At 38.4% G+C, this 16,478-nt stretch overlaps 2 protein-coding genes across 3 annotated transcripts; one reads left to right on the top strand and one right to left on the bottom strand.

The window, feature by feature from the left end:
- The first annotated feature begins 369 nt into the window (after positions 1–369).
- On the top strand, positions 370–3,589 carry tslig2 (tRNA splicing ligase complex subunit 2). 2 transcript variants are annotated; one of them, XM_088352876.1, is made up of 4 exons: positions 370–503; positions 663–796; positions 2,013–2,259; positions 3,036–3,589. In XM_088352876.1, exons 1-4 carry the CDS (start codon positions 396–398, stop codon positions 3,090–3,092), a joined length of 546 nt encoding a protein of 181 aa, XP_088209002.1. In that variant the 5' UTR covers positions 370–395; the 3' UTR covers positions 3,093–3,589. The 2 variants fall into 2 exon arrangements, with proteins under 2 accessions (XP_088209002.1, XP_088209001.1); XM_088352875.1 differs by having other exon boundaries at positions 663–826.
- Positions 3,590–4,375: 786 nt separating this feature from the next.
- fhl2a (four and a half LIM domains 2a) lies at positions 4,376–15,716 on the bottom strand. The gene is made up of 6 exons (XM_088352367.1): positions 15,612–15,716; positions 11,416–11,592; positions 8,328–8,502; positions 8,068–8,237; positions 5,946–6,132; positions 4,376–4,870 (listed from the first exon to the last, which is right to left on the bottom strand). Exons 2-6 carry the CDS (start codon positions 11,569–11,571, stop codon positions 4,719–4,721), a joined length of 840 nt encoding a protein of 279 aa, XP_088208493.1. The 5' UTR covers positions 11,572–11,592; positions 15,612–15,716; the 3' UTR covers positions 4,376–4,718.
- Positions 15,717–16,478: the final 762 nt, after the last annotated feature.

The raw sequence follows: 16,478 nt of genomic DNA, 5'->3' as shown, positions 1-16,478 counted from the left end.
CTTTTGTTCTCTCTCTTTCTTTTTCTCTCCTTCATCTTTTATTTTTCTCTCCGTATCTCTTTTTTTCTCTCACTTCACTGTCTCTCTTTCTTTCTCCTTTTGTTTCTCTATATTTATCGCTCTCCCCCTCTGTTTCTCTCTCTTCCTAATTTTCTATCCCTTGTTCTCGCTCTTTTTTCTCTATCTTCCTCTGTTTCTCTCTTCCTTTCTATTTCCCTTTCTATACTTCTTCTTTTCTCTTTTTAATCTACTAGTCGAGCACACGTGAATTTCTTCTACCGTGTGGCCCCAAGAAAAAAGGAGTTTGACACCCCTGATTTAGGGTAGTGTTTCCCAGTAGGCAGCAGTCTTCCAAACTAAACTGCGGAACGAAGAAGACGCTGGTGACGTGGTGCATGCTGGGTAAAGCAACAATGGCGACGTCCGGCAAATCGTCAGACCTGGATGTTTTACTCCACCCCGAGCTCCTTTCTCGTGATTTTCTGCTGTTAATTTTAAATGAGGTGAGATATTATGCAATTTAGGCAAAAAGTGCAGTAAAAAAAATTGAGTTCATGAAAGAAATAGCGCTGTTAGAATGCACGGCTAACAGTAAAATTGTTGTTTGAACTGTAAACTATGAATGGCGGACATGTATTACCCATTGTTGTTTTGCGGTATAGAAAAATATCACTTCCAAAGATTGTCACAGTCGGGAACAGCTCGTAGACCTTTACATCCGACATGTCATCCCGCGGCCACAGCGCACTTTGCCCAACAGCCACTGGGGAAGGAGGATGGCGAAGAAACGTGGGAGGCAAGTACCAGGCGGCCTGCGAACGGACAGGTGAATTTATTTGTATCTAATTTTAAAAGAGTATATATCTTCTCAACCATCTAACTATACTTTCGTGTTTCTCCAAATCACTGAGCAACATCAAATGTTGATGAAGGTCCATTGAACTAAACAGTTTGCCATTCAAGTCTGAACATACAATCTAAATGTCAGTGTTTACCTTACCTTGCCCCAGGTTGGGTTATTAGACACGGCAGTACAGTCGTAGTTAAGGGTCAGTGTGTATTGTTAAGCCCCTCCTAGTGTTTTTTCGGCACAACACAGACGAGCACACCATCCATCCATTATCTGCACTGCTTATCCTCAGTAGGGTCGCAGGTGTGCTGGAGCCCATCCCAGTTATTTTGGGGCAGTGGGAAGGGGACATGCTGAACTGGTTGTCAACCAGTTGCAGTGCACAGAGAGAGTGACAATTCAATTGCTCATTCACACCCAGGGAAAATTTGGACCAGCCAATTAACCTGACATGCATGCTTTTGGAATGTGGGAGGAAACCGGAGCGCCTGGAGGAAACGCGGGCAATAACGGGGAAAACATGCAAATTCAGCACAGGAAGCCTGATGGCTGGACGCGCTAACCACTCAGCTGCTGTGCCGCCCAGACAAGGATACAAGTGTGAAAGAAAGGGATTTAGAGAGCGGATGACTAGCTACACGCTTGCACTGGGTACCCTTGACTTTAGCCAGGTCTCTGTGATGATTTAAATACAATCTTCCCTAGTATAGTAATTTCCCATGTGCTGTAGATCCAGGTCATCCCATTCATGGGTAAGGGATCTTGCTTTGGTGAAATATAGCCTCCTCAGTGTAGTCTTAAGAGAGCTGTTTGCCTAGCCGTAGTAGTCCGGACATTTCTCTCCCTACGCCGCCTCAGTCGATTCTCGGACCCGACAACAATCCACAGAGAACCTGCTGGTGATCTTTTCTTCTCACTCCTCAGACTTTCCCTGGAGTCTGTTTTAATTGATAAATTTATTTTCTATGTAACGAGCTGCTAAGGCTACTAGCTGTCGCATCACAGTTTGTTTTGATGGACAATTGTGCAAAATGCCTGCTGTTTGACTGACAGCGTACACCATTATTTTTCATGGATGACATTTTTTACCAGTAGGTGGTACTAAGTAATGCACCAAGTCCTATTAATTAGATTTGTTTTTTGTTTGTGTTTTACCTTTCAGGGACCACCCTAGTTCCTCTTTCTCGGTTTACTGCGGCTCGCCAAAAGCTCAGAAACCAGAAACGAATGCAGTGCCATCATCAGGAGTGGCTGACAGGCTAAAACCCCCTCCAGCGCTAAATCTGGCCAACCCCATTCGTCGATTATCCGGCAGTTCAGCAACTTTGTCAGCGTCACCAACATCATGCTTATCTTCTTCCAACCACTACCCTGGCGCAGCGGGCCTCAAACGGGATGCATACTGCTCTGTAAGAACCACATCTTGCACTGTTGCTACTAGCAGGGTTCGTGCGGGTGCATGAAATCCGTGAAATGCTTGAATTTTAATGATGTGTTGTCAATGTTTAAAAAGTGCTTGAATTAAGGGTGAAGTACTTTGCCATGAAATTGTTGCCATGTTTCTTGATAGTCGTGACTCTATAGACCAAGCATTACATAAAAAGAACTACTTAAAAGTGCTTAAGAATGATGCAGACTCTGCTCTCTTGTGGCTTTGTTTTTTCCTAGCATTTGTTCTTGTGATTAACGGCAGCTGGTATTAGTTTGTTTGGCGTTATCATGTAAAGTGTCATCGCCCCTTAAGCGCCCTACCGCCTACAAGTGTGACGTTGCCTAGTTACATGCACATTGTTGATGCAGTATTTACCAGCCGATTGACAAAAAAGGATGGCTTGACCGTAGATAACAACATATAAAATCAGCACTAAGTATGTGCACAGCAAGAAAGCAATATTATCTTAGTGATCTAAGTCGACCCAAAAAAATACATTTTTTTTGATTGGCGCTACACATAGATTGAGCAAGCCACTTTGTGAAGCTTTTTTGTGACTTTTCACTTTATTTAAGAACCCGCTACAGATCAGGCAAGTAACAAGTAAAATACCCTCTTATGTGTCAGCAAGTTAAAATGTTGTGGCTCAGATGACTTGTTCATGTTTAAAGTATCTGAGTTTACACAATCAGTGAGTGAGTTCTTCCAGTGCCTTTTATAGTGCTGTTAATTCAATCTACTGCATTTCTTCAGGGTGGTCTAACGTCTCCAGAGGTGAAGAAAAAGATCCAGCACGTGACTTGGCCGTGACCACCAAATGCCAGCCTTTCAACCCTCGGTAAATCACCGTATTTTCAACCAATGACATCAAATAAACTTTTGGCCAATTCACGCTATTAAGGGATGAGTTTACAGATGGTAGAAGTCAATGTCTTTTTGTAAGAACAAACACAAGCATCAGGTGTTTTTGATTGTGTACACAATAGTGTATGTTTATATTCTGACGTTGCAACCTCAAGAAGGTTATTATTTAATGTTTGGTGTGTTTGAGTCGTGGATAGTTGTTGTTTTAAATTGGAAGGACTTTTAAGATTGATTTGTTTTTTTTTTGTTTTTTGTTTTTCAAAATTAAGACTTTTGAGTAAAAAATGCTTTAATCTGATCACCCGTCTATGAGCTAAATAGCTTGTTGAACTTTTTATGTTTTAATGAACTTTACCAACCTTTTGGAAGTGACAGTTGCCAACTTTATACTGATACTAAGAGCTGATTTTCGATTCAATCATTAAAGTGTCCAATACAAATGAGCTGTGCTTCTTTTTTTCCTTTATTCCTTTCGAGACGTGCCAAGAACTATCCATCCTATTTAAATGAAGCAAGGGACGTGTAAATCCGATACATGAGGTTACTCCCCAACACTAGAGACTCAACTAGCCAGGATCTGGTGAGCAGATCATCTGTTGTCGAAAGGGAAGTTCCAAAACAAGGACTGCTGCACTCTAATATTTGATAATTAGATGTCACTGTATGGTGTAGTGCTACGAAGCTTAAGGAAGATTCCAAACTAAGGACACTCAAGTTGATCAATTCACACCATTTTTCTTCTCATTTTTCTCTGGGGGGTATTCTTATCAGCAAGATTACGTAAAATACTGTCAGCTCGCTATAGGTGAGCCTTATATTATGTTAAATACAAATCTTTTACTTATTAGTATTTGAACAAAAAAGCTCGTTTGTATCATTGTTCATGTATTTTTGCTTTTTCAAATACATTTTTCTTCCAGAATAGGGTTTGTTTTTTTACCAGTAAGAAAATCTAAATATTGCACAATTTTCCTTTCGCTTATTTACTATTTAAGGAAACTTTGACCTGCTACAATAACTTTGGATTGAACCCGCAACCTCTTAATTGCGATGCAACCGCCATAGCACCTGTAAAAATGTTAAAAACAGCTTTTTGTTTCTCAGGCTCATCATTTTACCAGATGGGTTTTAAAGTGCAAATATTTTACCTTCTAATTCTACTATCTGTCCTATCCTCTGTTCTTATGCTTTTCAAACAATAATGGATATTCAATTAACAAGAGGCGATGCACCTTGTTAAAACTTTATTAATGATAATTCTCATGTCCCCAAACTGGATTCCATGCACATCAACAATTTACAGAAGTCGCTAACACTCGGTTTTACAAGGGTTATCCATGCACAGCACAATAATTAGCTAAATTGAAAAAGCGCAGTGCAATTTGCGATCATGTCGATTCTACAAAATACTACTCATTAGCAAACTTGTCCTATTCATGCAAGTAATTCCGTTAGCAATATAGATCGTTTTTTGTCAAATATTAGCGATGCCGTTAATGTATATTTTAAAGTGAAGGCACTATAACGGCGTGTATGGTCGCGGATCATTTTGATGCATGTTGCCGGCGTCCTTCAGATGTCCTTGCCGCACTCCGGGCACAGGATGTCATCGCGCTCGGTCAGGAAGCCGCGGCCTACCAGGGAAACGGCACATTTCATGCAATTGAAGCAATCGTTGTGCCACTGGCGCTCCTCGAAGGAAATGTACTTGCTGCCTCCCAGGCCTGAAAAAAAAAGAAATAAAAATGAATTCAAAATTGTACAAAGAAGATATAATCAGATGGATCAACTTGTTGAGTTTTAGCCCTCTTAAATTGTATTCACTCACTAAACCTAGTGTAATTTTCAAGAGAATAAATGAGCTCCGTTGTGTCAAACAATAACTTGCAGTTTCAAATATGTTCATTGGATGTATTTGCTTACTACCATTGATCAACTAAAGGACAATAAGTAAAACCATCCTGTTGTTATTTTACTGAAATAAAAGTGATAGACATGCTGCTTAAGGGAATACAAAATTTAAAATAAATAGCAGAACAGAAGTTTAAAGAAGCTTGATCTCCTTTCTACAATACGTATGAGCCCATAACAGCGAAGTTCCCGTATTCAGGTGAATATTTTCATTTAAAAAAAAAAACTTAAAATCAAAGTCTTTTAAATCATTAAATCAATGATTTAAATTGGTGCTTGTATGCTATATTTGTCACTTTCCAGTCTGCATTATTTTTCCTTAAATAATGCAGACTGCAATCCCTTAAATAAAGAAACAGGTGAAAATAAATTCAATTGTTGTTTTGCGTTTAGTCGTACTATAAGAGAATTAATTTTAGTGAAAGTTTTTTTTTGAAAGTCTTTAAAAAAGATGTGAATTTGGTCATGAATAAGATGTAAGAACCCTGAGTCCTGGAAATTATGGTAGTGATACTATTGGCAGGCTAACAGCAAGTCATATATATTTTTTGCATTAACTTTTCCCATAATAGAGGAACAATTATCTATTGATACTTTTATTCAAAAGGATCGGTGGATAGACATAATTTATAAGTTTGAGAAATACTATAAAACATGTTTTTTCTGTACTACTTTTTGAATATCGCTTTTATTTCTCTGCTAATCAAATGATGAATGAGATGAACCAAACCATACGTTACTGGTGTTTAGCAAGTAAAGTTCAGGTGAAAAACTTCATTTTAAAGAAGTGTTTACATGTCAAGAATCTGGAACCCGACTGATCCCCCCCAGCTTTTGGAGTTAAACAAAGACAATCCCTATTGTTAGTGTTGAATTGTATTTGTTTACCGCTAATGGGGGTTGTGCAGGAAGCACACTTCTTGGCATAGAGGTTGCAGAAGCAGTTGAGGCAATAGGCAAAGTCGTCTCTGGAGGTGAACCGCTGGCCTGCCAGCTGCTGCTTGCAGCCAGTGCAAAGGAAGCAGTCCTTGTGCCAGGGCTGGTCACGGTAGGTCACGCCGCCGGTGGTGATAGGCTGAGACCAAACAACAACATATTGACATTAATGGAGATGTCAGTGTTGGATTGTTAAATAACTTTTGGCATCCTCCTTACTAGGGCTGCAATGATTAGTCGACGTTGTTAACAAAAATCAACATCAGAAATTGTTGACAATAAATTCCACTGTCGACTATAGTCGCCAGACACGTTTATTCCAAAAGAGAAATGACTTTACATGAATTCTTTCTCTGCTGAGAGTTGCTTATGCGCAGTAGCTATGTCTTGAGCGGTAACATATCAAGTACGCATACAATCATTTCTAAAGTTTAGGAGCATTTTAGACTTATTTTTAGATCGGGCCGTCCCCCTAAACTTTCAGCTCATAAAAGAAGAAAACTGATCAGAGATGCAGCCAAGAGGCCCATGATCACTTTGGATGAACTGCAGAGGTTTACAGCTGAGGTGGGAGAATCTGCCCATAGGACAACAATCAGTCGTATACTGCACAAATTTGGCCTTTAAGAAATGGCTTCCTTCTTGCCATTCCATAAACATATCCATAAAAATTGTTGTTTAAAGCTTGCCACAAGCCACTTAGGAGACACCAAACGTGGAAGAAGGTGCTCTCGTCAGATGAGACCAAAATCGAACTTTGGCAACAATGCAAGACGTTATGTTTGGCATAAAAGCAGCACAGCTCATCACCCTCAACACACCATCTCCTCAGTCAAACGGTGGTGGCAGCATCATGGTTTGGGCCTGCTTTTCTTCAGCAGGGACAGGGGGTTAAAATTGATGGGAAGATGGGTGGAGCCAAATACAGGACCATTCTGGAAGAAAACCTGATGGAGTCCGCAAAAGACCTGAGACTGGGATGGAGATTTGTCTTCGAACAAGACAATGATCCAAAACATAAAGCAAAAGCTACAATGGAATGGTTCACCAAAAACATCAAGGTGTTAGAATGGCCAAGTTGAAGTCCAGACTTCAATCCAACTGAGAACCTGTGGAAAGAACTGAAAACTGCTGTTCACAACGCTTTCCATCCAACCTCACTGAGCTCAAGCTTTTTTTGTAAGGAGGAACGGTCAAAAATATCAGTTTCTCGATGTGCCAAACTAATAGAGACATACCCCAAGCGACTTGCAGCTGTAATTGCAGCAAAAGGTGGCGCTACAAAGTATTAACTCAATGGGGCTGAATAATTTTGTACACCCACTTTTTCATTTTTTATTTGTTAAAAAGGTTTAAAATATTCAATAAAGTGTGTTCTACTTTATGATTTAGCCCGACTTATTGTTGATTCTTCACAAGAAATTACAGTTTTATATCTTTATGTTTGAAGTCTAAAATGTGGCAAAAGGTCACAAAGTTCAAGGGTGCCAAATAGTTTCGCAAGCCACTGTATCCAACTTTGAAGGGGAACTCAAATGTTAAGCCGGACTGCTTGAAAATAAATGCATGCAGTCCAAAGAAGAAATGACTAAAGCAGTTTGATTTTAAACCAGTGACAAGTGTTAAGTCCTTTTGGTACAGACTTTGCTGTTGACCATTAAATGTACTTCACAAAATGCAAAAATGTGTTTAATTTACTGTTCTTCTGCTGCTAATGTTACTGTTTCTGGTTTAAAGGGATACAAAACTGTTTACTTGATTTTAATTTTTTAACTATGTGCTTGTCCCGAAAAAAAATGGACAGAGGTTTATATACTGTATGTCTCTACTGCTCAAGCACTGCGCCTAATTTGTTTAGGATAAGGCATTTTTATTTAATTTTTGTACAAATCTGCAGTATGTCCAATGAAAGATGTATTTTTCAATGTACCCATTGTTATTGTGTTTTCATTTTCCACATAATTAAATCAACTTTTTGCTTAATTCAAGAAAGGAATAATTATTCAACCACTCTTTGCAATAGTCTGTGACCAGTCATATTTAAATAGTCTTGAGTTGAAGCCCTACTCTGTACCTTCTTGCAGTTGACGCACTGCATGGCGAACTGCTTCTCATAGCAGGGCACGCAGAAGTTGTTTTTGTCCTTTGGGATGAAACTCTTGGTGCCGATGGGCTGCTGGCATCGCTGGCAGGTGAAGCAGGTTTCGTGCCAGCTGTTGCCTTTGTGCTCCATCTTCCTGGAGCCTTCACGGCAATAACAACACAGTGAGAAAAGCAAGGTGGGAAAAAGGACCTCCCTTAGGCGGGAGCGAGTGTTTTCGCTTTTTTCCCTACCAGGCATGATGGTTTTCTTGCAGTCGTCACACTTGGAAGAGTATTCATTGGAGTAGCACTCGGTGCACAGAAGCTGATCGTCCTTTGTGGAGAAGGGCTTGTCTACCAGGGAGCGCTTGCACTGGAAGCACTTGAAACAGTCCTCATGCCAGTGGCGGTCCTTGTAAGACAGATCCTGTCCAGAAAAGGTTGCTCAATCACTGGAAAGACCAAGGCTTGCAGAAACCAGTCTGAGAATAGAAGTCTCCTAGACATTGTGTTATGGGTTAAATTTAGCCTGTTTTTCTTGTAATATCGGACACACGCAAAGGACATGCTAGTTCGTTATTCCTCATTGTTATTTTGACTATCATGCAATGTTTACATCATTGGCACTATCGGCCAATAATGTTGCTGTGATAGCCACAGAGGTTCTTCCTTTTCTTACCTAGAATTATTAATTAAAAGAAAGGGCTCAGAGAAGGACATTTAGAAAAGATTGGAATTTTGTATCATGAGGGTTGTTTGTAAAGTCCTCTCCTACTTGCAAGGTCAACATTCTCTCATTATTTTGAGTGTTTACTAAACTATTAACATACTGCATAACTTGATTCTGCTCACTGTCGATAAAGAATGGAGTTCTGTTTTTAGTCTTGGATTCCTGAGAGTGTATTGCGTCTAGGGTTGTTTGTTATTTTGACTATTATTGCTTGCTGTTGTTTGTTGTTTTTACTATTTTGCACTATTTACATTGTTATCACTATCGGCCACTAATCTGGTTCTTCTTTGATATCCACAGCCTTTAGGAGGAGGGCTTTTAGGACAGATTTGGAATTTTGTATTGCAAAAGATTTTTTTGATTGTGTTTTTGGTACAGTCCTCTTCTGTTCTCCTTGCAAGTTCAACATTCATTGTGTTATTCTCTCCCTATTTTGAGTGTCCACTAAACTATAAACTTGTGTTCCGTTCACCTCATCCAATGTGGTCCCAGTTTAGTCCCTCAAAAGAAATATTTTCACTTTTTTTACCAAATGAAAAATGGACAGAATCTGGCCTTTTCATGTCTTTTCAATTATGTTTCGACTTTTTTTCAATGTATTTAAAAAAAAATATATGAGTGAGATCTGGCATTTTAGTGGGATTGGTGCAACCCCCTTTCAACCAACAGATGAGGCTATTTCTCTTTCTATGATGTATTTTGTTTCTAATACATGCTCAGTAGTGGAATTGTGTTGAATCTAATAACTAGCATTCACAAAGTATGAAATATCCACGGCCAGTCCTTTTTTGTGTTTAAAACATTTGTCCTGTGGACATAGACAAGCAGCAAGTGTCTGCATTGTTTTTCCTTTCAGTGTTATCCAATTTGGTGATGTATCAAAAGAAATTGAGCACAATTTATGTTGCTTTAACCAAAGCTAAAGTTAGTGTGGGACTATTTTCTGTTATTTGTTTCTTAAACAATCCTCAAGTAATTAAAAAGCGTTTTATTAACACAATGAATATATTTAAAATCTAATCTTTGAACAAAATGTTGAATAAAGTGGCCAAACAACAATATTTATGATTTTGAAAAACTTCCATTACAAAACTGTTGTAGTATTCATTCAGCATACATTACATATGCTGATACAAATGAATAATAATATTGATGTGCAAAAAAAAAATAAAAAAATGTTTGAGTAAATGTTCTCTACATTTTCCAACATTGGAATCTATATTGAGTATGCTGTTAATCTCACTATAGGCTAATATCGATACCATGTTTTGATTTTGATCTTTTTATGGTATCAATATTTACAAAGATGACAGTTTTGCGATCCGGAATAATAAATTACAAACATTTAAAAGAATGCCATTAATCTTATCTTTATTCTTTTTTCAAATGTGTCGTATTCATTAATATATCAGTATTTGGGAGGGTTCTTTAACACTTTTCAGAATCAATACTCAACTCTTGAGTAGTCGTTGATACCAATACAACACTCATCTAAAACTTCCTTCGCCACCCAGACAGATATTTTTAAAGAAATATGTTCAAATGTAATATTTTTTTTTGTTTAAAGGTGCATAACATTAATGGCAATTTACTCTTCCTCCAGGGGCAACGGCCAACATTGGGAGTACAGTATGTTAAAACAATTTGGGTTTAGGCACGATATCATCTACATATGAGCTATTCTAGTTACGACAAATTCAAGATGTAAAATGTCTTTCAAGAAAAATCTTGTCCAAGATACGGGATAAAATTCAAGTTACGAGAATTTCTAGACGCTACCACTCGGGGGCTGAGCTCTGGAACCGCTCAATGTCAACGTCAGCTTGTCCCAGTTAGCACGTGCACTTTCCGCCGTATAGATTTGATCCCGTGCTCTTAGGTTGTGTTTTTTTTTTAATTACATTACTTACGTATCATCAACAATGTTGTGTATTCCCCTCACTCCTCCTGCACCTCTCATTCGGGATACGAGAAATACTAGATACAAGCTCAGTCCGGTAACAAATGAATTGCATATGTAGAGGGGCCACTGCATTGGTACTCGTCCATCCCTGGTATTTTGCGTTCGTTTCAATGACTACTCGTGATTTGAGTACTTCCATTTTTAAAGGTTAACAGATATCCTAAATATCCCTCATTGGTACCTTTATTTAGTGAATGGCTAAACGTTAAACAACCAAAAATGTGTCTGATATTCACGATATAATAAAAGGAGACTGCTTTGAGGAGGGCTTTAGGAAGAGATGAAATTTTCTTATCCGAGAGTCTTTCTCCTGGCTTGCTTTGTAAGTTCAAAATCCATTGATGTCTTCTCACCTTTCTTTAGTGATTGGCTAAACATTACACAACAACAATTTTGTCTGATATTCACGATATAATAAAAGGAGGCTGCTTTGAGGAGGGCTTTGGGAAGAGATGCGATTTTCTTATCTGAGAGCTTTTCTCCTGGCTTGCTTTGCAAGTTCAAAATCCATTGATGTCTTCTCGCCTTATATTGAGTGTTTAGTAAAGTTTAAACTTAACACCATACACTGTTTTTAGCAATATTTACCTCACTAAAAGTGACCATTGTTGTGTGTGTGTTTTATTGAAATATCCACAAGTACTCACTCTGGTGTTGCAGCCAATGGGTTTCTTGCAGTCCTCACAGGAGTTGGAGTACAGGCTCTCGTAACATTTCACACAGTAGGGGTTTTCCTCCCTCAAGACGTACTTCTTCCCAAACAGGGATTCCTTGCAGTAGTGGCAGTCGAAGCGCTCCGTCATTTTCACTCGCAGATCACTCGACTTAGGATAGAAAAGCAAGAGACAGAGTCGATAATGAGAGATCGTCTTTTGTTACGACTGTGTGAGCTTTTCCACATTTCAACATTCTTGATGTTTACTCTTTCTTTCAGCAGGCTCTTATTTTATTCTGGTTCCGAGCAGGAGGTTATAAATAAGCCCTATCAGTCTACTTGGGGTGTGCATAGACATACACACACAACTTGTGCATACCAACGCTGACCCTGCTACTGTATGCATCTATCAGCTAACCTCCAGCTGTCATCACTACAGTATCTCTTGTCACCGTGTGTAGAAGTGGCACTTGGAAAAATGGATACCCATTACCACAGCTGTTTGTGTAGTAAACCTAACTCTGCTTCTGGAACCTGTGTCTAAATGGGTAAAATTTACAGCGTGTGAGTCGTTTTACAGGTGTCGTTATACTATTTTTGCTGGCAGGCCCTTTTAAAGTTAGACATTAATACATAAAAGGAAAAATATATATTCTCAACCTCGTGCAAACATGACACTGCCCATTTTTTTCTTAACTTTTTGACTTAGTTATTCATATTTTTTATTAACTTTTTATATATATATATATATATATATATATACATATTGTACTGAAATTACACGACATATCACGGCTTTAAATTCCTCCGCAACTGCAATGTAAACTTCATACTGTAAAATGAAAAAATAAAGAATATTACTGGATCCAATAAAATACTGACATGTTCTCCAATATAAGTGATTTTGAGTAAAGTATTATTCACGGTATTTCTATGACAGGGGTATTGAACTTATTTTCACCAAGGGCCACACCTACGTAATGGCTGCCCTTAAAGGGCCCGATGTAATTCATACAAAATGTAATTAGTTTATAAAAAAAATTCTACCATGCTTCCATGTGAAATAACCCTGAATTGATTTATTTCAAGTCACAAGCATTAAAGTTGCATTGAAAATATGTCATTACACATACTTAATGTTAAGAACAGACAGGCATTGTGGGAAATATTGTTTTCAAAGCACTCTTGACGAGTTTATTTTTGATGGTCGGACAGTTTTACGTTTTCACTGGCAACGAAAGATGATGTAGAGGGCCACATTTGGCCTGAAAACCATGAGTAAAACACCCGTGTTCTAATACAATAAATACTTTATCTGGTTACTTGACAGGCTTCACATTCGCAGAAGTTATTTTATAATGATTTGACAATATTTAAAGTATTTACCTGTATTGGACATCAGCTACATGGCAAAAATGAGTCGATATTTAAGGTCTTGTAAAATAAAAAATATAAGAAAATACAGTTTTGTGGCATCAAACTCGGCACTACACAACCAATATGTTGGGGACTAGTTTTTTACTTTGTTCCTTGCATTTTCCAATTCCGGTTCTGGTCATTGTTTCTGGTTCGGACTTTTTAAGGTTTGGTTTAGTTTGGACATTTTGTTGCTTTCTAAACCCTTGTTTTTTGTTACTCCTTTTGTTATCAATTATCATTTCTCTTTTTGAACACCCCTGCCTCTAGTTCCTGCTTCCCCCACTTGGGTCCATCACCCCCAAATAGTTAACATAATTTCCCCGTCGACCTGAGAAAATAGCTGTACTTTGTCTTCTGTGACATATAATGTTTCACAATTTCTCAATTTGTCCCACTCAATCCGCATAAACACCGCTGGTGTTTCCGAAAATATTCTAAAGCCGAAGTGGTTTTAACTTTCCGTCTCCCCAGCCCACATTCTCTTATTGTCTGTCGCTGCCCATCATGACTCACCTAGCTTACATGAGAATTTATCTGCCTCCTAAAAATAAAAACAGCTAATCTGAACTGCCCCAAATGCAATATGTGAGGTCCTTAGGGACATGGCCGACAGCTGTTTCACTTCAACTTTGGTCTCTTTGATGGTGGACATGCTAAAGCCGAAGAGATGATGACCTCTCCTGCAGGTCTTGGAGGTCTAAACCTTCTAAGACCACCACACCTGTTCTTTAGGCCTGCATGTTCGGGCTGGGTATTACAGTTTAATGCTAGCACAATTATTCTATGATGCCAATGATATTTGTCTGCAGTGTTTCCATATATAGACACTCCGTTGTGATAGATATCCAGCCCTCACTGCTCCCTCTCGAATAGTGGGAGTTCCTTGTTCCCCTTATTATTATTAATAGTTTACTGAGGTAATAAGTCTTTTGGAAAAGATCACCTACCTAAATTGTGCATATTAAAACTTTACTATATTTGTTAAGTAATTCATACATTTGCCAGAAAATGTCAGCAAGATACCCTATTTGTGTGTTTTTGGAGGAACAATTTGAGATTTATTGATGAATACTCACACATATTCTTGATCTTGCATTATTTTAAAATCAATGATATTACATGCATGATTGATCATGTAATGAGGTTAATGACAAACTAGGTATTTTGGAAAGGTTTAACCACCAAATGTCTACGTTTTAAAATTGTTACTTAGTTTAATAAATGCACACTTTTGCCAGAAAATACGCATACATGAATATAAATGTAAATAATCTTGCATTATTTGCAAAAAAACCCCACAATAATATTGCATGCAGGTTGATAATGTAATTAGGTTAAAAACAAACAAAATGTGCATATTATAACTGTTTACTAAGGTCACACTTTTTCCCAAAAAATAAAAAAATAAAATGTGTTCGTGCAGAAAAGCGCAAGCCAGTTGTTCAATTTGTGTGTCTTGGGGGGAACAAATTAACAAAATATTGATAATCACAATTACTCATGATTTTGTATCCTTTCAAAAACACGAGATTCTATACATTATTGTTGTAATTGACATCAACAGGAAATACATCCGCCTCTGATCAAAATACATTAAAACCTGATGCTGATGCAGCTATTTGTGATATTATCCCTTTGTGATATTTTTCCTACCTTTTGTTTTATGTTTGTGTGTCTGTGTTTGTGTATGTTTTTGTGTGTGACGTATAGGCTCCAAAATGGCAGAACTGAAATGAAATCGTAAAAACTGAATCCTGAAAATGTACACAGGTGTACTTTAGGCCTTTGTGAGTGTCTTCAGCTAGGTTTCGTGTCAATACAAGCCCAATAAATACCCCAAAAATCAATAAACATCTGCTTCTTGTGTGGTTGTCTTGCCTGGGGTCTCTAACGCCCCCTGGAGGCCAAATTGGGTACTGCAGCACCTAACCACTCCAAGCAGCTGAATGCAATCTTCTATCGGCCATTAATCCAAAACGGCTTACGTGGATGTGAATCCCACATTTCTCAAATATATCATTCAAGCAATTTTTTTCACGATAATATAGTTGAAATTGCATAGAAGAGAAAATATACTAAAAACAAAATCAATCAAAAAATGCTTTACTATTATAAAATTAGAATCACAGAGTTGAATGCATTATATATTAATACTGTTATTTATTCTTACCCTCTGGCTTTTTCTCAAACACCTTGGCTTTCTTACAATCGTGTTTTCATATAAAGGTTGCCCGAAAATAGAATAATGCTTATGGATGCTGCAAACCCTCAAAACGCAAATTACTGATGTCCAATTACAGTAGTCACATTATCTACATCAAGATAGATAGATAGATAGATAGATAGATACTTTATTCATCCCCTAAGGGAAATTCACATTTCCAGCAGCATCCCTGAGCTGAGAACAATACACTAATAAAGCCAAAAGAATACAATATACAAATACCCAGTGTGACGTGCAAATGCCCAAGTCATGACTTAAAATGTAACTTGCTCTTTAGATCAGAGTTTCTTCTAATAACCTAAGTAAAGCCTGAAGCATTCTGATGTGAACATTTTTTAAATGAAGAGATGGAAAATGGCCTCTGGGGTGAGTAAGTGTAACATTTGAGATGATAAGAATCAAAGAGCAGCAGCGTTTTTGGGGATGGCAGGTGAAGAAAGATGATGAAAAGGTGAAGAGAACATGGAAGTGAGATGAAAGGATGGATGGGGAGGTGAAGATGAAGATGATTGGGGATGAGCAGATGATGGATGAATCAGTCTTACCTTCCTGTGTGAGAAGTTTGTGCCTGTGCGTGGTCTGGATCAGACTGTGGGGCAAGACCCGCCGGAGGATCTTTAGGCAATTGCATTACTCCACCCACGAGGGGCTAATTGGAAAAATAGGAGGAGCAATATTAAAAGAGGGTGTGTGTTTGTTGTGCTTTTTTCTCCACTAATCTATAAATATAGCAGAACTTCTCAGAGATAACCCCCGAGGCCTGCTATTCACTCACTGCCCCCCGGAGTTCAACCACGTGGCCTTTTACGGTCACTCAGGCAGTTTACCATCACCACAATATGCTATCTATTTTAACAAATCACTGCAAAGTGTTTTATTCTAATAATCGTCATAGAGTTTCCTGCTTGAAGAAAATGTATTATTTTATTAGAGTGTGATTGGGGTTGATGACCAGTGTTGGGCACACTACTGTAAAAAGTAACTAGTTACACTTACCTCATTTAAAGAGTACTTGTGTTACCCCCCCAGATTACTGATGACAAAAAGTAGTGTGTGTTACTAACAAACTAGTTACAAATTGCTGTATATACTCAGATTGAAGCTGAATGGTAAATGGTCTGCATTTATATAGCGTTTTTCAAGTCAATGAAGACCTCCCAAAGCTCTTTACAATGTGCTTCACACTTACCCATTCACACACACACACACTCACACACCAATAGGGAGTCAGCCATGCAAGGCTACCTGCTTATTGAGGCATTAGGGATTCAGTGTCGTGCCGGGCACTTCCACATACAACACGGTGGAGCCGGGAATCAAACCTGCGACCTCTTGGTCCCAAGATGAGCGCTCTACCTCCTGAGCTAATGCCGCCCCAACCCCTAACCCTTAAAACCTTCCAAACATAATAA

The sequence above is a fragment of the Urocampus carinirostris genome, chromosome 14 (genome assembly GCF_059441175.1).
Source record: "Urocampus carinirostris isolate Australia breed hairy pipefish chromosome 14, RoL_Ucar_1.0, whole genome shotgun sequence".
NCBI lineage: Eukaryota > Metazoa > Chordata > Actinopteri > Syngnathiformes > Syngnathidae > Urocampus > Urocampus carinirostris.
This window is presented reverse-complemented; position numbering and strand designations above follow the sequence as displayed.